This window comes from Chelon labrosus (assembly GCF_963514085.1).
Source record: "Chelon labrosus genome assembly, chromosome: 17".
In the NCBI taxonomy this organism is placed as follows: Eukaryota; Metazoa; Chordata; class Actinopteri; order Mugiliformes; family Mugilidae; genus Chelon; species Chelon labrosus.
Window position 1 is genome coordinate 15141989 of NC_140350.1, and position 24538 is coordinate 15166526.

Here is a 24538-nt window from a genome sequence, read left to right on the forward strand (position 1 = left end):
ATGCAGAACTAATTGGCAGGTGGCTGTAGTCTTTGCCATGTGTTCAATTGTAGCTGTTTGGTCGAGATACAGGCAACATCTCACAGTTGGTCTTTGTTGCCAGCAATTCTTTGGCTATTTTACTGACAGCCACCTAATATTGATCTCTTGCTCCTTTGAAAGGGAACTCGAGTTTGGGGTTATGATATGGGAGGACATGTACACGAAATGCTTTCCATTCAAGCAACGCTTCTGCTGGCAACTACGGCATCTAGAAGTCGCAAATCGACAAAATGAAAGGTTGAGGCCGCTGAGAACATCAACATTTTCTTGCTCAATAACTAACTTTCAATGAAAATCTTATATAACCAAATTACACCATATTAACTTACCATCCGCCTTTAACCATTTCTGAAAACGTCACTGATCATCAGCTCTTGAACTCAGACGTCACTGAAAAATGCCAGTCACGGACGGGGAGGACAAGTTAAACACAACCCCATTTAAAAGCAGCACAGGAGACTTTTTGTCTCTTCTGCACAAATCTAAATAAAAGTTTCTGAATAAAGGTTTTCAATGAAGATTGAAATCTTATTAGTCTTGGTGGTCTTGTTTCCATTTTAAAGGGCAGTTAAGTAAAAACCTCAGCCGCTACTGTGGATGTAAAGACACGAGATGAGTGCAGATTTGTTTCTCTTTCCGTCATTATCCGGTCCTCTGTACACCTCCTGAGTGGAGCTCCTTGTTCAGGACTGCTAGCTTGTTTTGTAGTCAGAGCTTCTTCCTTTTTTCTTTTCTTCTTGTCTTTCTATTTTTTTTTTTTTTCTGTTTTTGTCGTGCGTCTTCCTTGTACTTCTTCCTCTGTGTTCTTGATCCTTGAGGTGTTGTGAGTTGTTTTGTCTGGTTAATTACCTACACCCCAGTAGTGGGAGGTGAGTGTTTGACAGTTGTCAGCGCTGTGTGTGCGTGTGTTTCTGAGTGTGTGTGTGCATTTAGTGCGTGAGAAAGAGGCAGGGAACGAGGTGTAAGTCTGACTGTATTGCAAGACCCCACTTATGTGACAGCATGTAGACATGATGGCTTTGCTGTTGTTCAGGCACCAGACAATGTTGCTGTCTCTCTTTCTCTCTGTCTCTCTCTCTCTCTCTCTGTGACACACACACTGTGAGGAGTCTCCCATCGCACGGCGCCTCTTGCTGTCTCTTTCGGTGGAGGTGGTATTTCTTTGATCACAGCAGCGACTCTGATTAAAAGGAATGATGCCTGTCGTGGAGGCAGCTGTATTTATACCACTGAAGGATGCACATTTCTCCTTTGTCTCTCTCTTACTTTATCTCTTTTTCTCCGCCTGCGTTTAAACACTCCCCTCATTGCGTTGTTAATTTCAGTATTGCGGGTGACGCGGCAGACTGATTCAGTTTTCAGGGCGAAACACGTTGACGCGTGTGCTCCTGCATGCCAAGTGTTGTGCCACATCAGGTAGTTTTAAACAGGACAGCAGAACCTGTCTACTTCTTCCCCTTCATCTCTCTTTAACAAGTTCATTTATTCATGACCGTGCACACACACATACACACACACACACACACACCTTGCTTTTGGGTGACAGGAGGATAGACTGCTGGCGGATGAAAGAGAAGAGTTCCCGAGTCTGTTGTTAAACAGTCCGTCAGCGTGACACACGCGTGCACAACAAGCGCGGAAACGTGAAAACGAGGCGCTTTGTTTTCAGATTTATAGATTTTAATTATTAAAAATTTAAAAGAGGGGAAATAATAAGCATTAATTATTCATAGGCGGCATGTTAATTGGTTCTTGAATATTCAAAATAAAGCAATATCATGAATATTCAGACGTATAAAGGGAGGATTAGAGGGCTCAGATGAAGAAAAGCATCATCGTCTAATGAGTGGGAAAGGAAAGGAAAGGAAAGGAAAGGAAAGGAAACTATGAGACAAGAGGAGAGGAGAAGGGGCAAAAGAAAATAAGTGAAAACGGAGCGGAGGGGGCGTTGTTGAGAGGAGAAAATGAGATGAGAGGGGGAAAGCAATGGCGAGGACAGAAAAGCAAAAAGAGAAAACAGCCGCGAGAGTCAGGGGGGTCTTTTGTGTTTTCACCATGATGGATGACAGTGTTGACTAAACGAGCTAAATTAGAAGCTTTTTCCTGCAACTCTGTTGAAATATTATTAACACGCAGCAACTTTAGTGAAACATATGATTCAGCTGCACATAATGACCTTGGCTATTGATTTGGGAATAGAGGGAGCAGCGGTGCTTTTGTGCTGGAAGTGTGTGTGTGTGTGTGTGTATGGAGAGGGGGGGTTATCACATGGTTTGTTGCAATGCAGGTTATATTCTGTCATTAAAACATTAACTCCTCAGATGCCTTAATACACACCACGTCTTGCACGTACACACACACACACACTCGCACACACTCTTAATGGCTTTAATTAGCTGGGCATGTGTCCAGTCTTGTAATTAGCTAACAACAGCAACATGGATGTGGTTAATTAGTGGTAGGAGGTGCTTGTGAATTAGAAAGCCAACGACACCATTACTGTAGGTGCTGCAGGAGTAACACAGCTCAAACCACGGTGTACTGTAACACACTCTCAGCCATAAAGTGCAAGCAGTTTGCTGTTTGATTGATTTTGTTGATTGATTGTTTGGTATATTTCAGATTAATCACCCCCCGCTCTCTTTCTCCTTTCTCTTTTTTCTTATATGCCCCCTCCTGTTCCCTGCCACCGCTGTGATCTCCACAAAGGTAAGAGAAGTTCGCTGTTAGTTGCGCACGCTTGTTTCTTTAAAGGAGCATTACATCATTTTGGCTTAATCTCTCATTACACATGAAAAGGAACCGATTATCTGAAGAGCCTGTCATCTTTCTTCCCTTCATCCTCCTCTCTGCCCCTCCTCATCCTCTACTTAATTGGTGCCCCATCATCCCGTTAATCAAATTACTTCTGAACCAAAATTGACAGTTTTCATTAATTATAAAGGATTATTCTAATTGCAATTCAAATTTATTCATTCACAACAGACGGCGCTCAGTAATATTTCAGTGAATTAGCATATTAAATGGAGTGGTTCGTGCATTAGTTATGGTAATGTATGCATATTTCCTTATTTGGACCGGGGCGAGCCATATGCGCGCCGCACACTCGGCTCGCGTGCGTGCTTGTGTGTGGGTGCACGCACAGGTGAGGAACCTCGACAGCGTTTAATTTGTTTGACAAACGTAGCGGGAGTTAAATGCTCCAACCTGCCCCGAACATCTCCCTCACCTTCTCTCTCTCTCTCTCTCTCCACGTCCTGACTTCTTCTCTTCTCATCTTCTTCCTCTTTCTTTCCTCTCGCTGCTCACCTTTTCCCACCACAGTCATAAATTAACCTTTAGGTTGCTCTCTGTGAAAGCCTTTATTTCACAGCTTCTTTTTTTTTCTTTTGGAAATGATATAACGAATTGAAGTAGCTATTCCGATCTGCAGTCGAGCCTTTGATATCCAGTATACAAATATGTTTTGTTCTTCGTCCTCTCCGTATATTAATACTCAAAGGGAACATCAAACCAGTGCCAGGATGCAAAGAGAAGCGATTTGTAGCGGTTAATGTTAAAACGGCGGCCTGAGTGGACGGGAAAGTGTTTTTCTTTTTTCTCAATATTTCATTCCATCGAGAGGTAGTGACTAAATAAAATATCACCCCTTTAAATAGACAGCAGATACCAGCATCTCTCTGGTGTAATGCACATGTGCACACACCGATGCAACTGCAGAGGAATTCATCCAGTGGCACTGAAACACTATGACGTGGTGTATTTTTTATAGTTTTCAATGCATCTTATGCAGCATGTTCTGTCGATTTAATATTTGCTTTAATTAAAAAAATATCCCCATATATGAGCACGCAAGTGTAAATACGAGCCTTTGCAACTGAAATTATCAAATATTTCTGACTGTTATCTTCCATAGTAAAGATTTAGTTTAGATAAGTTAAGGTTAGTAAGTTAAGGTTAATGGTTAAAAAAAAGCCAAACTGACAGCTTTATATTGTTGTGGGATGAGATTTAAAAGACTTTTCTCTGTCACAAGGCTCTGAAAACCCAACTTGGGGCAACAGACACGTCACATTTCTCACTGAAGGCGAGCTTCACGAACGCTTTTCTCGATCAGCATCGCCATACCTGAGAAATTCCCTTGGAAGTCTGAGTGAGTGAGTGAGTGAGTGAGTGAGTGAGTGAGTGAGTGAGTGCCAGGATCCCACAGGCGGTGAACCTGTGTGTGTGTGTGTGTGTTTGACTGAGTGACTGATGGAGAGAGGAGGAGACAGGAGGAGAGAGGAGGAAGAGGTTCCTGTCAATATCACTTCCTTCATCACTCTCTTCCTCTCCTCTGTTCCTTTTCTCAACCCCCAGCCTCCATGAATTATTTCTAAGACCGGTTGACAAAGGAACACACACGTGCGCTTGCTTATAGTACGCCACGCAACTTTAGTTGGCGTGAACGCAGCCCTGCAGGTCACCGGCGCTGGCGTCTGGTTAATCACCACGACTGTGTGAGCCTGTGTGTCTTTGTGTGTGCTGATAAACTGTGTGTGTGTGTGTGTGTGTGTGTGTGTGTGAGCAAAAAGAGTAAACAGCAGAGAGTGTCTGAGCTTTAGATCGATTTGAGGTAGGCTGTCTATGTTGTGTGTGTGTGTGTGTTTGTGCGCGTGCGTGCATACTGTACATGTTTGGCCCAGAGCGAGCGATCTTTTAGCTGCTCACCCTTCACCCGCCTCCTCCCCCTCTCTCGCTCTCCCTCCTCTGTCCTTCCTTCCATCTTTTCTCTCCTTTTTTCCCCCCTTCCCCCCGTCCTCTCCTCCTCTCCCCCTCCCAAATCAATCTCACTCATCTATAATTCAACAGTTTGCCTTCAGCCTTTAAAATATACACCACAGTTACCTCCCTCTGTCTGTCTAGACCCTCATCTTTGCTTTCACCTCCTCACCGTTCTCCCCCTCCCCCCGACTTTTTCTCCCCCTCTTTCACTCCCTCCGGTGAGTAAGACCTCTGACTGTATTTGTCTTGAAGGTAATGATGTTGTAATTTAATCTTATCGTGGCCCTTAACTGCGGAGCGGCATCACAGAAACACAGACCTGGTTAATTTTCTTATCAGGGGTCATTACGTTTGTTGTGTCTCCTGGCCGGCAGCGTCACTGCTGGTGAAGTATTTAGCAAAGTGCATAACGATAAAGGTCCAATAATCCCTTCATTTGCACGCAAGCAATGCTGACAATGAATCCGGTGGCCTTATTTTATATTTACAGCATCGACGCTGCAGCGGCTTCAAGCTAAAAACACAGCGTGCTGACATTTTAAACATTTTCTGCACGGCGCAGATTGTCTGTTTGTCTGGCATCATACCATACTCTTAGATATAATTATACACTGCTCTGTGAGATATATTCAGTGCATGCAAAGTATTTCTAAAGATAATTCATCTGTTCATCTTCTCTGTCTTTCGTTAGACAATTAAACACACATTAGAAAACTGACTTGGTACTCGCTCAAGACTGATTTTAAAGCATAAATCTCGTTTATTGCCGTTTATTTTTTATTCTTACAGTCGGTGCTTATAATCATAATTCCTAGTTGAAAGCTTTAGCATCACCAAAAACTAATCTGACACGACAAGAACCACAACACACAAGACGTTAGACGATCCTTAAAGAAGCTGCGGGGCGGCTACATTAATCTGGATGCAAAAATAAAAGTGCTAAAATTGCCCCGCCGTCAATGGAGCAGCCCAGCTAACAGACTGGTTCTTGTTTCACTTGTGACCAAGAGAGCAATTACTTTCTTCAGGACAAACGTGAGGCACTTGATTGTACCTCCAAATAAAGTGGTTTAGATCATCTAGCTGTTCAATTTGTTGTTCACTGAGCATGTGTGTCAGCTTCTTTCCTATTATCAGTATCATGGTCATATATCAGTGCAGATATCTGCATTTAATACTCAAAAATATGAGAATCCACTCATTAACACAGTGTAGATTTATTCAGGATCCTTCGTTGAAACCGATAACGCTTGTTCCCCGCAGTTAACAACCGCGCGTTGCTCCCTGCAGCCTTGTCACGAGCTGATGACATCAGTGTCACCCATACATGTAACAATGATGTAATGACACTTGTACAGGTATACACCAGTGCTGAACAAGTAGACCGTACAAGTTATTAATACCCGTTCTACCTCAGCCATGGCAGCGAGTACGAGCCGGCTCATAGACACATCACACGCGCCGGCTATCACCACTCCGGCCTGCACTGTCATTTAAATATGCAGAGATGACAACAATGACAGCATTAATAGTAATGATAGCAATATGAAGCTAAGCCCTCATCATCATCATCATTAGCATATCTCCAGGGAGATGAGCCGTGATTGACAGCTAGCTGGGTGTTTTTTGGGCTGCAGCTCAGCTATCAATTACCTCTGTGCATATCAACCATCATTATGTAAAATAACTCTGCTTCGCTCGGCTCTGCTCAGTTCTCTTAAGTCTTGTTCCCTCGCATAACTCTCTTTCCCTCTCCCATGCATTTCCTACCCGCCCTCCCTCCCTCCCTCCCTCCCACTCCCTCCTCCGCTGCCTTTTTTCTTTCTTCCGCACTCCACTTCGCTCCCGACCACTCTCCCCCACTTTTTACTCGCAGTTTCTCCTCCTCGTCTTGGTTTCTTAGTCTCTCTGCTCCCTTTTTCCACACAGTCTCGCACCCCAAGTTACTTTCAGCATCAGTCGCCCGTGGTTCTGCTGAGTGTGTGCATGTAGACATTTTAGCCTCTACTTTATCTAGTAAAAGTTGGGACGTGTCTCAAACATAGATACAAACTAGACACAGCGGACTGAGCTGAATATGGCAAAAAAATGAAATCACTCCTTCCTCGTCCTCCGTTGTGAGGATTTGTATTGTTTTCTGTGCGTCATAAATCAACAATGAAAGTAATTACTTAAACTTTGCATCATAGGCTTCACATGTTGGGTTTTACAACTGCATGTGGAGAACAGTTAGAGATGATCTGCTTTCAGTCTAGAGGTTTCTGCGTTACGCAAGACTTGGTACAACTCACATGTCACCGAACCAAGACTAAAGTGGATTTCCAGCTATCGTTCCAAGTAAAATGAATTTCCCATCCTTGTCAGATTCCTTCTCGTCTCCTTGCTTCTTTCTATTATTTTGCATTTCACACCCCGTCGCCGTGCAAGATGCAAAATATCTCAATATTCCACTCCTGTAGCCTGTACTTCTTAATTTGTTTGTTAGATAAACTCGAGCACTCAAGTAGATTTAAAGCGTGGTCGAGGAACTGAAGGGACTGTCCCTGCATTGTGGTTTGAGCTCTCTATCAGCTGAAGTGCTCTTGATTAAGACACTACGAGAGCAAAGAAAAACCAAGCATTTCCCCCACAGGAAGTAATACATTATCACATTATTATTGTGGTAACGGCCAAAAAGAGGGCGTAATGGTATTTCATGTCCTTGTTTTTCCTACTGCATACTTGGAGAGCAGGCGCGGGGCCCAGCAATGATATCTGATGTCATCACATTAAACAATAACAAACTCTCAGAGTAAACAGGAAACAGGAAGTTGATCTCTGACAGATCAACACACCGAGAGGGAAACACACACTGCACATATGAGCTAGATTAGCGATCTGAAATGATAGATGAGAAGGAAAAGCATGGTCACTCACACTCCGACTGGAGCAGCAGCAGCGCCGACTCTCATCCAGGTTTACTTTATACTCGGTTTAAATGTGTTTTCGAATCATGTTTACGTTGTTTGCAAAACAGTCCCCATCCCCGTGCGGAACGGTGTTATTTTGATCAGTTGCTGGCAGTTGCGTTAGCTACGCAGGCATTAGCAAGTTGTTTCACACACAGGGGAAGATGGCGAATATCGTCGTTCTGTCAGAAAGCGTTGCCAAGAGACTTGGCAGGCAGGTAAAACAAGACATCTGAAGAAAGCAGGGAGACAGAGAAGAGACAGAGGAGGCAGGAGCAGCGAAAGCACTGATCTGTTGTTCAGTTTGTCTGCACAAACTGACTCGCTGCAATTTCTCCACCTGTCAGCAGCAACTCACCAGAATGCTGCTTGCATGTGTGTGTGTTTGCGAGTGTGTGTGTGTGTGTGGTTGAGAGATATTTTTTGTCTCTCTTCCAAGGCAGCATCGTTATTGTTGGCTCAGTAGAATAGCAAGTCTTTAGGGAATAAAACGGACACAGACATTCAGTCTTAGACACTCACACTCTATTTCACACACTAAGCTGGAATTCCCCCGGATGTCACCCTTGCCCCGTTGGCATTGTAACTGTTTAAATGACAGGAGAGTGGTCGAAACAAACTCCCATAATCCTCCTTCCTGATTCTCTCTCTTCCATTTGTTTCTCCCTCGCAAACCCCCTGTATACGCCTGCTCTCCCCCCACCGCGCCTCTCCCTCCCTCTACATCCCAGCGCCCTCTCCATCCCCTCTCTCTCTCTGTCACTTCCTGTCTCTCTCTTCAGGTCTGTGTTAGCCCTATATATTAAATATTAATGTCAGTTGTGCTCTGAGCCATAATTGCCATCTCAGCCTCTGAATAATGGATGTAACTGTGCTGTTCACCACTACACCATAGCTAACAGGATAAAAAAAAAAAAAAAAAAAGCTGCATCCAACTGTTGTTTGCTACGTTACTACAGCTAACAGACTAGATAACAAGAGAATGATTACATTATCACAGCTAACTGGCTGCAGTCAATAGCATATAGCATCCAGCTATGGTATGCAACATTATCAAGACGGCCAAGAAACACTTTGCCCTGACAGACTAATAACCTAAAATTACTGCTTGATTATATTGTCAACAACATCAGCTGGGGTTTAAATCTTCTGAATGGATACGTTTCACTGTTTTTAACAAGCAAACTCTCTATGACTTCATGAATTGTAATTCTGGGCTTAAATATTAACACTTATACATAAAAAATGTATAAGTTCTCTACAAATAGAAGAAATCTTCTCCCCCCCCCCAAAAAAAATATATAAGACATTTTTACGTATCATAGTACGTAATAGAATTTGTGAGTTCCTGCATGGGAAGTACACAAGCCATGGCCCTTACTGGAAATTACAAGGCTGTAAATACCCCACAGGGGGTCATTCTTAAGGATTGTATGTGTGAAAACAGTAAAGACAACCATATAAAGGCAGCATTAGATAATCCAGCGTTGCGTGGCTTTGTGTCCACATGGTAACGTCGGCTGTGATATAACTTACTGTTATACTCACAGATGAAAAGTGACGATGCCATTGAACAATGCTAAAAGTGTAAAAAACACAAAACAGTTAAACATAATCCTGACATGAGATTTACACATAATAACTATGGTTACTCTATTCTACTTTATATGCATTCGATTTCAAGTTGACTGTGATTGAATTAGGTGTGTGTTTGGCCTTAGTTAGATTCTGTTTGTAGTTGCATTGTGGAATGAGTACTGCGTAATATGTAGGTGAAAAATAAACACTTTGAATCTACAATATAAGTGCAATGTTCCTAGTGAAGGGCCATTTTCATTGTTTTATATCAACACCATCAATATCTAATAAATGCAACAGAAAAGAAAAACGCAAATGACAATCGCAATCTTGTATTCAAACAATATCGTGTTTTTTCTTTCTTTATTTTTAAATCTCTGCTCACCAGGAGTGTAACGCTGCCCGAACAGATGGGGTAGATGTGTGTGTGTGTGTGTGTGTGTGTGCGCAGCAGGCAGGACTGGTGTCGGGTCAGCTCTCTGAGTGCGGTACTCACAATATAGCAAAGGTCAACAGCGCTGTTATCACTTGAACATGATCGCGCCCTGTGGAGAGGGAGTGAGCTAGAGGAGAGAGGGGGTAGAGAGCTCCCCTCCCCCACAATCATTCTGACTCTTATAATTGCCCACTTTAATTGGAGGCCTCTTAACGACCAGTGACTGGACCAGCCAATCAATTCACACAAGGTGTGTGTGTGTGTCTGTGTGTGTGTGTGTGTGTCACTGCAGGGCCTTTTTGTAGCGCAGTTGATTAGGCCAGATGGGGTCAAGTGAAGGGGGAAGAGGAACGCTCACATACTGCATTAAAATGTAGAATATGTACTTGGCAATCAATATGAGAAAACACTCTCGGAGGAAATAGACAGACGGAGTCGAGCGGTGGATGGAAATACGAAAAATAATGAGATGGCTGATGATTTAAGCCCAAAATAGATGGACATAGTCAGCCCGTGAATACTCTGAGAGGTGGGAATTAATACTGTTAAACTGATGGGGGTGATTAGCCGCTGCTATCTCTCTCCCATGTTTGTGTTTCATGTTCTAAAAAGTGTGCAGTCCTGTAGATTATAGAGGGCAGTAATAGCTGGTGGGGGCGCCAGTATAAAAGAGAGGAAGAAGTCTGGTAGATGGTCTAAAAATGAAAACCTAACCTCCTCATGAGTCATTTAGAACGGAAGAAGAGGTGAAATGTCATCAAGGAAACTGCAAAAAGTCCAGTTGCCTTTGTTTGAGGTTGGTGTTAGCTCTACCACGACCTGGATGTCTGGAAGTCTGCACAGGCACGTACAAAACTAAAGTTAACAATAAAATGCATTACAGACGGAAATTCAGGCATATTTAGATAAGGCGTACACGGTATATAGGAGATTTGTTTAACATCTGATGCAAGACTTTTATTACACAAATTTAACAGTCAGACCCTTTCTCTTCTAATCCTAATGGTGACGGCTCACATCAAGTATCTGCTGATGTAAACGCCCATGTTCCAGTCTCTATACCTCACTGGGTGGAACTCATTTGAAATGTTTTCATATTAGGTAACGTGACGCCAGATCACCGTGTCCATGAAAACTGACTCACCAGTACTTTGTGTGCAGCAGACAATCACAACAAAACTGGAAGTGAACTTTGTCACGTCATTGCAGGGAGGTGATTTGCTCGATAAGGTCTGTTTTGTCTCCAAAACCCATCCAGCACATTGGATCAGTGCATCAGTTTATTATATCTTGAGGCCCTGAAACCTTACTCTACTATTCTGTCCTTCTTGATAGTTCATTCTCCATTAAATATTATGTACTTTGTCCCAAATGCAGCACCAATTAATGAAAGGCTTTAAATTTAAGACCCTGGAAGTCTTCTTTTTTTATCATAAGTTGCATTTTATTGCAGGAGAATTGCTCATATATATATATATGAACACTTCTGCCACTGCTTTAGTCTTTTGCACCAGGCAGAAGAGCAGTGGAGTGCACGAGCCTCCCAAATCGCCTCCTTTACACCGAGATCTACAACGGGGGGGTCAGCTGAGGTGGTCGTGTTAACGCTATGCTAGTGTTGTGAGAAGGACTAGACAGTGGGAGGTCAGCGGGGGTCACCGTGGCTGTCCTCCGCTGTGATAGGCTGTCACCCAGGGGTGAGGGGGTCAAGATAATTAGGCATGCAGAATCCCAGCGCCGGTGTTCTAACGAAGCCTGAGCTCGTTAATGCAGAGTTTTACACTCAGACCTGCCACTGGGCTGTGCTGCGCCATCACACACTCCCATACACACACGTGTGGAGTACATGTTTGCACACACACACACACACACACACACATAAGCACGCCTCTGCTTTGTTCTGGTGGTCCAATCCGAGGCCTGTCATCTCTTGAACAGCGGAGCACAGGACTCGGCCAATGGAGGAGAGTAGATGATACAAGCTTGTGAAATGCTCACAAGTGGACACACTTTCATGAAACACAGTAATTCTGCAATCTGAATATGTTAATGGAGCTCGTAATGTTCAATTTCTATCACGTTTTTGTGGTATGTCTGCAGTCATGGTAGTTGATGAACAGTTTTTTTTTGTCAAATCAACGAGGAAGACACAAAAGGTTTTATCAAGTGCACTGTTTAGGAAAGGTTGTGCTTTAGGGTGTTGCTTTGTGGAGCCGTAACGCACACACACACAAATGAACATGCTGCAAACATGAACACGTGTGAGTTAGTATTTTTGTGAGTGCCTCTGCCAGGCCGGCCAGCTGGCTCACACCAAAACACAACCTGGATGTGTTTGTTTGCTGTTGACGGCCATCTGTGTGTCAATGATTTATTCTGTAATATAGATCCATGACATACGGACCCGTTTCAAACTCCTAATGTTAAAACAGGTCCCCGTTTTTTTTAATGACTTGACATCAGGGTTGACATTAAGAAATCACATAACATAAATACAGTCACAGTGGACTGAGTTGCTAACTTATAGAAATAAGTTCATTTTCAACCGAGACTTAGAGGGGAACTACTGTTTTTTACAACCTGGACCTTATTTCTGGCATAAAATACGATCGTTTACTCACCCATATAACTTTGGTGTAGTTTGTATTCCTTTGGGAGATATTTAGATCTGCGTATATCCATATAGTGGGAGTGACTGGGGCACCGAAACGCAGCCTCTAAATAGCGCATTATCTGCCGCGAAACTCGTTCATTTCACCAATATTTTGTTATCGTACGCTAGTGCTATTCCCCGTTGAGTCTGTAGTTAGCTGTTATCATCATCCATCATCCTTCTGACCTGGATGATGTCGTCTCTGAGCGCCGCGCGCACCCACGATGGTCGGCTTGTTTACCTGTAATTTGCTACTGTTATGGTTCATCCACAACCTCAGAATCGGAAAAATATTCAGCCATGTTGTAAAAAACTAGATTGACCTACAGACCCCGGATGATGATAACAGGTAACTCCAGATAATGCGTTATTTAGAGGCTGCGTTTCGGTGCCCCAGTCACTCCCACTATATGGATATACGTTGATCTAATTATCTTCCGAATCAATACAAATTACACAAAAGTTATATGGGTGAGTAAACGATCGTATTTTATGCCAGAAATAAGGTCCAGGTTATAAAAAACAGTAGTTCCCCTTTAAAGAAAGAGGAGAGTGATGCTTTGTTTTCAAAGTTTTCTGTGTAGAATTTGAAAGTTTGGATTCACAAAAGTATAAAAGTGAAGGTCAAACTTAACATTTTCTGAAACTTTAACTGGCTCACAGTCACAGCTCTTTCACCAGCGTTGCCAGAGTGCGCCTCATTTCTTCTCATATGTTCATCCAATGTGTTTATGTGCCATTTCAAAGCTGCTGCTCCGGATTTGAGAACAAAAAGCTTGTTCCTCACATCCGCGAGCAAATTCCACAAGGAAATTCGTTTTGACTTTCAGACAGTATGAAATATTAATTTATGTAATCTGTACTTGGGGATCTGTTTGTGCTCGGCTTGAGCTCACGTTCGCCCTGGCCTCTCTTGTCAAGCAGTTAACCTCAAATATTGTCTTTTCCTCTTTGTCTCCACAGATTCTTCCTCAAGTTTTTCCTCAAGTGCAACCAGAACTGTTTAAAAAATGCAGGAAACCCACGAGACATGAGGAGGTTCCAGGTACACCACTTTTTTTTTTTTTTTTTTATTCTCTTCAGTTCATTATTCTTTTTCTTTAGTGTGTGATTGCGTGACCTCTCGTAGCTTTTCTGTCCCTCTGTCTTTTTTATCTCTTTCCCTTTGTCTTCTGTGGACATAACACACATAAATGAATGGTTGCTGTAGCACATAAACGCAATAACATGTGTGAGTGTGTATCTGTGCAGTGCAGTTATTATTATTTCCTTATCTCCTCGGCTGCAACACAATCAGGAAGACGCCACTTGAGCCCGAGTACAGATACCGGACGCCCAGAAGATACTGATAGATTTATTACTATTATGGCACATGTATGTGTGTGTGCGTTTATCCTCGTGTGCACATTTCTTTTGTGTGTGTCTGTGCGCGATAGAGACGGGACGCAGAGAGTCACACGGCGGCAAGTGCATGACGGTATCTGTGCCTCTAATTGTGCAGCGCTATTGTAGTGGAACCAGAAAAGACAGCTCTGTTTCCCTGGGAGATAATTAAGGGCCGGACCCATCAGGAACTATTGAACAGAGGAGGACAGACACAGACGCACACACATGCACACACAGTCACAGTGACTTAGTGTGTGTTGAGGGTGATGGTAATAGCAGTGATAAAGGGTTACATTTAAAGAGCTTTTCACAGTTTCACGCTTTTAACTCCTTGCAATGATCTCTAGAACCCCAACGTTGTAATTCCTCTCTCTTCTTTTCCCTTTCCCTCTTCTGCTCATCCATTCTTTCCTCTTGTGTCTCCTCGTCTTCTTATTCCTCCACCCCTCACTTCTCCTCACGTCCCCCTTGCTTCCCTCCAGGTGGTTGTATCAACCACGGTGAGCGTGGAGGGACACGTCCTGTCAGTCTCTGACAACATGTTCGTCCACAACAACTCCAAACATGGCCGCCGGGCCCGCAGGCTCGACCCTGTGGAAGGAACGCCGTCATACCTAGAACACGGTAACAGAGGAGTGTGTGTTAGTGTTAGTGTGTGTGTGTGCGTGAATGTGTGTGAGGGTAAGCAGCATGGCCGCCAGATGGTTGATGGTTTAATCCTATCAGGTGATTCCTGCCCCTCCATCTGGCTAATCCAACCCACTACACACACACACACACACTCAAACAATTCATGGTGTGGTACTCTGTGTGTGTGTGTGTGTTGCTAGGTTTAATATCATCTTTTCTTTTTTTCATAAACAAACCCAGACTAAAGGGTGTAATTCAGCTGAACGCTGATAATCACACTTTCACTTAGACTACGACGAGAGCTGCTTTTTGACAGACAAGCTTTTGTTGTGTTGTGGGATTGGATCATGTGAGCTTACACACACAATACTCAACATCGAAGTGACATAAGCCGACCGAATCCATTCTGTTTGAAGTAATGTGACGCATGGCAAACCGTCTGTGTGTGTTTTTTTTTTTTTATCAATGTCATTTAATTACTTTAAAAAATGAGCAGCTATAATCTCATATCAGTCAAGCTTTTGGATAAACAAACAAATGTCAAAATGGTGCTCTGAAACCACACTGCATAACATAAGAGGTTCATAAAGTTGACGTTTCAACGGTGTCTAATGATTTTAAATAGCCTTGATGTTTAGTAATTTCCGTTATTCTCACAATATGCTCCTTCCAGGACTTTAATGTGCAATCGATTGCTTCAACGTCCTTAGAAATTTCGCAAACAATGCTTCAAATCGAAAATAAAAGAAGCTAAAAGCTGAAAATCAAAGTTCAGCACTTGTTTCCTCTCAAGGACCAAATGAAAAGGACTTTTGAATTGCCTTGTATTCAGTGCATAAGTGTGATGATCTGGATCACGGCCAGAATCCAAGGGTGTAGCGTGAAGAATTATGAGGTACAGATGCAACAGGGAGGAAAACGCTTCCAGCCAGATTTCCCTCCCTGTTCTGAGACTGATTGGTTGTTTAAAGCGAACAAATGTTTTTCTATTACCGCGACTCGTCGATTAAAATTCCACGCGTCAGAGGCGAACGGGGGGTTTTGTTCTGATGCAGATTAAAATGCCAACGATGAGGTAATAATTGCTTTTTTCCCCCTTCTCTCTTTGCCGTGATCTTTCGCACTAGGAGCAGCTCCCTGCATTAAAGCCATCAGTCCCAGTGAGGGGTGGACCACGGGTGGTGCTACGGTCATCATCATAGGAGACAACTTCTTCGACGGTCTCCAGGTTATCTTCGGTACCATGCTGGTTTGGAGCGAGGTCAGTTTACCCGCAGTCGTCCCGGTGTTGTTTCAAACCCTCAACTGTGAGCTTTTGCCCTTGCGCCGTTGGAAGTAATTCAATATGAAAACATACTTTTCTTCATGGTCAGGCTCTTAACTGCATGTGATCAAGTGCATGTGTGTTGTAATGAGTTTTGCCTCTCTAATGAGTCCCCACCAACGAGCGGCTGCCGCCCCCTCTACCTTCCGCACCCACACTCCCTCTGTCTCTTTCTGGAATACTGATCCAATCAGCAGATTTTGATAACCATCGGCTTAATGCTCACACACACACACACATACAGAGCTCACTATCATACTTTTCCCCAGTTCCACTCCTCTACAGAATGTTTATTTGTCTTCTGACTCCACTCACCGTGTGTGCCGAGCGACCGTGGCTCCCATCCAACAACAACAGAGTCTGTGTGTGTGTGCATGCTGGCATGCATGGATGTGTGTGTGCGTGAGAGAGAGAGTTAAGAGCTGAGGGGTTTGTTTACAGTGTTGAGAGCCGCACTTACACACACTAACATGTGTACAGAGTCTCAGTTCAGTTCAAACTGACTCAGCTCTCTTGGCGTTCCTCAGACTGGCTTCGAATGGATTTCGGCCAACCAAATGTTTCATTTGCACTCAACCTGATTATTGATTCTGAAGGAGGAGAACACAGTATGAAAAAGTCTGATGGGCGGGAAAGCGATTGCACGTTTGCCAAGTTCTGTTTGTCTGGATCTCTCCCTTCTGCTTACGGAGTTTTTTTTTGCAAACCTTGGCCAAATGGTGAAAGCCATTTTGGAAGATCTTCCATGAAAGAATGTGTCAGTATTTGTCACATGCAGCTTTTAACGATTAGTTTTCCACCGGGTATCAACACAGATGCTGGGGAATCAGATTTTAATTATAGAGGCTTGTCAGTATGTATTTCTGCAGCATACTAAATGTTTGGTCATTTCAGATGAGCCCATAGGGCACACATAAGAAGATCAGAGTAAAGAATCATGATACTGGACGCTGTAACTAAAGAAGAGACATGCAAACAGGCAAAACACAAGCAAATTAAGAAAACGTCTTCTTCAGGTTGACACGTGTACTGTAAATACACACAGCAAGAGTAAATATAGACACAGCAATGCAAGTAGAGCAAATGACAATAAAAATGTTTGCAGTGGACCTCAAAATGAAAAGCCTCATGACTTTTGGAGTTGCTGACATTTGCTTTTTGGCAAATGAGCTGAATGTTTTGCTTGTTTTTTGTTTATTTATTTACATCCTGATTGCAGGATGACTCCTTATAAGCCATTTCTTTTCGTTAGCCATTATCAGTTTAAATAATCTGATGAAATGCAGTACTTGATTTGGTTGTGTTTTGTCTATTTGCAAGTTGCAGCCCTCTGTGCTCTCTCAGCCACTGTTGGATGTAAGAGTATCTACTTAACTAAAATATATAAAGGAAATGAGTTTCCTGCAAACATCACATGCGTGAAATCAAGTCAATTCAGGGTGTGGAGGTTAATTTTACCGCACGTGCAGCACGTTACAGCAGCGAAGCTTGTTTAAAACATTATCGAACACAAATCAGTTCTTAAAGGCTGTTTGCTGCAGATGTCCTTTAATGCACTGTAAAGAGAAACTTGGCGACATGAAATCAAGACCCAAAATGGTGCACTGCGCTGATGCAGAAAACTACATTATGTCGCTCCCAGCAGGTGTTTTTGTGTACTGATTCTCGGCCGCCCTTTTCTTGCCTCCCTAGCTGATTACGCCGCATGCCATCCGGGTCCAGACGCCTCCCAGACACATCCCCGGGGTCGTAGAGGTCACTCTGTCTTACAAATCCAAACAGTTCTGCAAAGGCACACCGGGAAGGTTTATATACACAGGTATGTCCGCAGTTCGCACACGCATATTGCACGATCACACACGAACCGGTTCTTGATTGAAGCATGTATTTGTGTTTTTTCTTCTTGTAATTTGTAAAACGGCAAGTTTCATTTCTCATGGTTGGTTTTTGGAAGTGTGTGTTTGCACATATAAGAGCAAGAGAGAGAGAGAGGGAAAGAGAGAGAGAGGGAGGCTGTGTGTGCATGTGTGTGTGTGAATACTAGCGTCTATGAGCTGCAGTTCACTCTCAGGCCAGACAGTGTTGAACTAATGACTGTAGATTAGTCAACATTAACGACCCACACTCGTTAGAATGTTGCCATAATCAGAGGCTCGTTAAAACCAGCTACAATTAAACAGTCTGCTCTTTATAGCTCTCCATACTGAAACTATTAGTGAAATCATCCAGAACACCCAGTTTACCAACACACACACACACACACACACACACACTGAGCACACTGAGCACACACGCAATGTTGGAAAGGAGCGTGTGATTTCTGACCGGATTGTTGACTGTGAATGAGCGTTTTCCTGCTTAACCGAGAGGAAGAGGAAGGAGAAGTAGAAGAAATCACGTTTCTCTGTGTGTGTGTGTGTGTGTGTGTGTGTTTGTTCGTTTCGTACATATATGTGGAAACTGGACGGAGGTGATGTGATGTCTGGTATTGATCCGCTCAACATGGCTCCATCACACTATAACTTGCTGACGTCATTCAACGAGAGAGGGGGAAGGAAAAATAAATTAAATGGCTCCTGTAGAAATTCTTTGGGGTACAGGACATTTAATGACGCCAAGATAAAAATGAGGATTTAAACCTGATCAATGAAGGTAAAAAAAAAAAAAAAAAAACATACCGTGATTAAACTGTTGGTTTTTATTGTGGCGTTCGTGAACATTTCCTTTAACATTTCCTGTTAAAAAAATAATATATATATATATACGTAGAATCCTTGAACAAAACAAAGTGTGACCTGTATTGAATAATATTAACAATACTAAAAAAAAGAAATAAAGAAAAGAAGAAGCTGAACACTTTCTAGACCAAGGAAATAGTTCCACCTATTGGGGCTCAGTGCAGATTGTAAAATACGAGGAAAAAGACTGTGACAGTGTGTTGGTTTATTGCCCAGTGTTTTTCTGGAAAGTGCAGTCACCACAAGAAAGAAGAACAATGCTCAATACACTGAAAATATTGTTTTTGTTAGGCTACGTCTTTACAAAGTTTGAAAGACTGAGACGTCAAGTTTCGGTAAGAGTTGTATCGAGTGGTGTTGTTTTGTTTTTTTTTGAATGGTGGTTTCTTTGAACAGACAAAGGTAATCGGCCAGCGCGCCCACTTCAATGTTATTCAGCCAAAACATCTTTTTGGTCTGACCCTGAGGCTAGCCGACTGGTAATTGGTCCGTCTGGCGTCTAACTGCTCCTCCTATTGGGCAGAGGTGACCCCCCGTGACCCCGCGATTGGCTGATCGTTTCAACATGTGACCCGGGAAACGCGATCCGTTGCTGCGGCTGCCTGACCCCGCCTCAAGGTCGGCTCCTTTCTGGAAGTCTCTGGTGAAAGGTCGCGGCGGTGAAAGCTGATTGGCTGTTGCGGTTTTTCAGTGCCTTGGCTGTGGTAGCCTCTGGGTGTAAGGACCGAGCAATTAAACATGCTGGTGAGCGCGCACGCGCGGCAGCGAGCGCACGCGTAAACAGACACAAAGCCGCACTTGCATGGGGTCGTGTCTTACACAACGTACCACACACACTTTCAAACAGGGGCAGGAGTTGAAAGTAATTGTAAATCAGAGTGATATGAGGGAAAGATGGTGAGTTGTCTGGTAAACAGATGGTCTACCACACACACACACACACTCTCAATACACACACATACACATGGTGCCGTATGGCTGCTTCATCTGCCTGATGGGAAAAATTAACATTCTCGACATCACACACTCCTATAAACACACAATGGTACAAAGTGACAATCAATAAATGCTTGCACACACACTGGCATTATAAACACACATGTGTCCACGCACACACACGCATATAGAGCTGATTTATCATCGGTGCAGCTGCATAAGGAGGTCCATGCTGCAGCTCAGCTGGGGAAAAGAAACTTTTAGTGAAAGAAAGCTGAGAAAATATTTCTGAGCTATTCAACTTTTAGTTTGAAGGCACAGAGGGGAGAATAAGTGATTGAAATATAGAGGAAGAGAGAGACGGGGGGAAAAAAAGGGAGGACCATAAAAAACGAGAGCAAGAAATGTGGACTTTTAAGAAGCAGATTGTAAAGTATTGATCCGCTCATAAGTGGATCACACATACACCGACACGCACATGCAGAATCACACATGTACGTACACACACGCAGACAAACGCGCAGAAAAGTCACACGGAGAAGACGAGCTACAGAGAAAGAGATCTCATCTCATAAGGGGAAGAATGAAGCAATAATTCAGTGGTATTGAACTGCTGGCTGGCCAGAGAATCAATATCACCACACCTCCTCTTCTCTTACTCCTCCTCCTCCTCCTCTTCTTCTTCTCCTTTTACATCAACCCCTACTGTCCTTTCAGCTTCACCCTTTTTCTCTCCCTTCCCCGCTCCCTCAACCCCCCATTTCCTTTCTCTTCTGCGCAGTCTTTTGTTTAAATGCCACCAAAACAGACCTAGAAAAAGAAAAAAAAAAAAACATATAACAAATCCACATAAGAAACGTTAGACATATAGTTTTCATTCTTCGCCTTTTCTTTTTCTTTTTTTTTCCCCCCCTCTGCCTCATCTGTTCACATTTTATTGTGAAACAGGAGTGGATGGTCTGTCCTCATGAAACTTCAATGAGTATTGATCCAATGGCAGCTCTGGACTCTGAGAGGAAGAAACAGGGAGGAGGAGGAGGAGGAGTGATGGAAGAATAGATGGATGGATGAAAGTGGCAGAAGGTGTAGTTAAGGAAGAGGAAGGAGGGGATGAAGCAGAAGAGAGGGAGGAGGAGGAGGAGGAGGAGGGAGGGAGGTGAAGGAGAGCAGGAGGGATTCACGCTGAGATGGGCTGCCAGAATCAGTCAAGAAGAAGCAGGTTCGAGCGTCAGTGTCACCAGATCATCTATTCAGCTCTCATCTTCTTGATGTTTGCATACATTTGAGATGAGAACACGTCTATGGACATTTTCAGAATTTGTGAATAGAAGGACTTGTTGAAGTAGACTTGTGGGAGACTCTTCAGTTTGTTCTTCAGATGTGCCATAAACTGACCGAGACTGGAGACTCCTTTATTGTTTTGTGTTCGTGGGTGTGAAGTGCAGTTTATACCTCTGAGGGACTAGACGGCGCAACCTACGCACGTAGTCTACGTCGGTGCGAGCCATTTGTACTTGTGGGCCACCCAAACGCTAGTTGCCGTTGTGTCTTTTGTGCCGGTTAATTTCTCCTTCCTGCTTCACATTCAACAATGGCAACTGAAACTTTCGACGAAGACGAGTCGTGCAAAAGCTTTGAATCTCCTTAGTCAGACTTTCTGCGGTCTGCGTCGCCATGACCTTACATTTCTGGGGAGGTGCACGTCAGGCTACGGCGCTAGGGTCTGCGTATGGTCTGCCTATTAGTGTTTCTATAGTGAGTGCACCTCGGCTGATATAACCAGTGCCTCTTAAAGCCGATGAGTAATCAATGGGATGACTGCTCTGATACTATTTCTGTTTCTCTGCGGAAAGAAACCGCCGTAGAAATCGTTTCGGGTGCACATACACATACTGTACATTGCTGCTCATATGCACCAGAGCCACAAAAATCCATAAACACCCACCATTCGGCGTCTATAGAAACACACATTTTTCTATTAATAACGAGTCAGTTGGAGTCACTTCAGGCACCGAAACCACTGTAAGTCATCCTGTTTTGTACGTGTGTGTGTTATAATGCCGTTCGGTTAAACGTCTCCAGAGATGTACAGAGTGCGAATCTGACACTGGCAGTTAATTCTGACAGTTGATATCCCACCGACTGTTAGGCAGCTGTTTTTGAAATTTTTGTTTTTCTCAACCATGACTGAGTTTTTTTTTTTCTTCCTTTCGTTCTCTTTTTTTTTTTTTTGGATGGATGAACACATGCTCTCTCCTCTCACCTGAATTTCACTTATTTTCCTTCTTTCGCTTCTCAGTTTTTTCCCTTTGGCCTCGTGTCCTGTTCTTGATTTACTTCCTCCCCGACCGCTCGGTGATGTTCACATAATTATCATATATGAATCATAAAGTCATAACGTGTCCGGAAAATTTCCTCGGAGCAGGGGGAAGTATTGTCCAAGACAGTCTAACATCTGGTGTTTTTACAGCTCGCAATTTATGAAGCTATGTTGCTAACAAATTGAGTAGTTTAGGACGTAACAGAAACCAGAAACTTGGGTGTGATGTGATAATAAAACAGACATATATCTCAAACACACACACGCACGCACACATGCTAAAAGAAACTACAAAACAACACAACATTTTCAGCTGCAAGTAATTTATCAGCGCTGGTTGTGGAAAGTACCAGATATCACTGCAGCTGCACACTTGGACATCGTGCACACACACACACACACGCCCAGCTGCAGCCCACACCTACATATATATTCATCTAACATAACCTCTCTACTTCTGTCTGCGTCTTACTCTCTCCATCAGTCTCGCTCTCACATACATACACACACTTGCAACAGCTAATGCATTCAACAATGGATTGAAGACGTATACAAAAATGCATATGCTGACACACAAAATCCTTTAAACCGTCACTCTGACTGACAGACATTTCAGAGCTTGACTGACGTATAAATTGGATAAAGACTGTACAGGAACGTAATTGGAACATTAAAGGGAACACTGAGCGTTCTTTAAAACCCTTTAGATTACACCTGCAGTGTTATTATCATACGAACGCTTTTGACACCATTAGGTTCTCCACCAGGTCTATCCATCCCTGCACATTTGCATGGAGCATTTAACAATCGGCACTCCATCACGAGGCTGCTACCACTGATCACGACAATTCAAGACAACAGAACCAGTGTAAAAGGGTCATCTTTTCTAAATTATGTCATTTACTTCAAGTTATATTTAACAATGATACTTTCATTGGAGCTGATCTGGCTTTAACATCAGTCTGACGCATATCAGTGACATGCAACTCGAATTATATGTTTGACACAAGCAAAATGTCCCAGTTGCACAGGGTAACATTGACAAAAAACAGTGCAAAATATCAATATTGAACTTAACATCAAATGTACTTTTTCAGTTCTTTGTAAAGTTTAAATGAGATTCCCGTCATTGTATGTTCCACAGATGGTGAATTGAGGTGACGTAACTTTTTACAGACTGACAAATAGGTCCCCTGCACAAGCTTCAACAGCTTAACTTCTGGCAGGACATAGGCAACTGACACTACATCCACATTATTGCATTTTCATTTTTAAAGTAAAGTTTTAAGGAAGGACAAAGGACTGCGAGGATACCCGTCATTTGCTTGTCTTGCTCATCAACTGTAATGTTTTTTTACAGGTAAAAGGTAACTTAAAGGGGAACTACTGTTTTTTACAACCTGGACCTTATTTCTGGCATAAAATACAATCGTTTACCCACCCATATAACTTTTGCGTCATTTGTAGTCGTTCGGGAGATATTTAGATCTGCTTATATCTATATAGTGGGAGTGACTGGGGCACCGAAACGCAGCCTCTAAATAACGCGTTACCTGCCATCTCTGAGCGCCTCACGCACCCGCGACGGTCAGCTTGTTTACCTGTAATTTGCTATGGTTTGTCCACAACCTCAGAGTCGGAAAAATATTCAGCCATGTTGCAAAAAACTAGCAGTAGCAAATTACAGGTATACAGGCTGACCGTCACGGGTGCGTATGGTGCTCAGAGATGACATCATCCAGGACAGAAGACATCATCTGGGGTCTGTAGGTCAACCTACCAGATGATGATAACAGGTAACTCCGGACTCAACGGGGAATAGCACTAGCGTACGATAACAAAATGTTGGTTAAATGAACGAGTTTCGCAACAGATAATGTGTTATTTAGAGGCTGCGTTTCGGTGCCCCAGTCACTCCCACTATATGGATATACGCTGATCTAAATATCTCACAAACGACTACAAAGTTATATGGGTGAGTAAATGATGGTATTTTATGCTAGAAATAAGGTCCAGGTTGTAAAAAACAGTAGTTCCCCTTTAACCAGGACATGTAGCGTCCCCATCAGGAAGCAAACTCGACTGTCTGCATCATCGATTATAAACACATCACATTTTTATCACATTTCCAGCTTAATGCCACAGCTTTACATCACATCTGGTGGAGAATTATTAATTTTTAATTTATTTTTAGAGCGTTCTGCTTTGAGGGAATCTCCACGGTAGCTGTTGAAAGATACAGTTTCCTCAGTTACAGTTTCCCAGCCAGACTTTGAACTGTCGACCTTTCAGTCACAAGCCTGCCTCTCTAACCTCCAGGCTTCTGTCGGCTCGTAGAGATCACGCTGAGCAGGTTCATTATTTTCCAACCCAGTTTTACAACAAAAAAAGAACGAAAAAAAAAAAAAAACTACTAGATACCAGCGTGGTGCTTGGGAACAAAATGTCACAAAATGGGATGTCATCCTCTCTCCTCACCAGTCAAATCCCTCCTGCTGGCTGCCACAGATGTTGTGATTTTGAGTCTGTTTATCATGTGTGCACGCTTGCGATGAGCACCGGCGACAACTGCAGTAAAAGCTCAGCATGTAACATTTTAACACCGAATTCTTTTTGAGGCTCTAACTCGAGACAGCTGCCTGATGCGTTAATCAGCAGAAATCAGTACGGCTGAGAAGGATGGTGAAGTGTAGGATTGGAAGCTGTTGCTATATTTGATTAATCATGCTTTCACATGATATTTAAATGTACATACTTGCTGGAAAAGTCCCGGATTTTCCTAA

The 24538-nt window shown here is 43.1% G+C and overlaps 1 protein-coding gene across 6 annotated transcripts in view; it reads left to right on the plus strand.

Annotated features, from left to right (window-relative positions):
* LOC311502746 (transcription factor COE1) overlaps positions 1–24538 on the plus strand; it is an 81997-nt gene that overhangs the window by 40781 nt on the left and 16678 nt on the right. For 3 of the 6 annotated variants that reach the window (XM_084565106.1, XM_084565108.1, XM_084565104.1), the window contains 4 exons: positions 13385–13466; positions 14290–14431; positions 15565–15698; positions 17454–17580. In XM_084565106.1, coding sequence (XP_084421232.1) covers positions 13385–13466; positions 14290–14431; positions 15565–15698; positions 17454–17580 — 485 coding nt within the window. The remainder of the gene's footprint in view (positions 1–13384; positions 13467–14289; positions 14432–15564; positions 15699–17453; positions 17581–24538) is intronic. The other 3 variants (XM_084565107.1, XM_084565109.1, XM_084565105.1) reach the window with 1 other exon arrangement.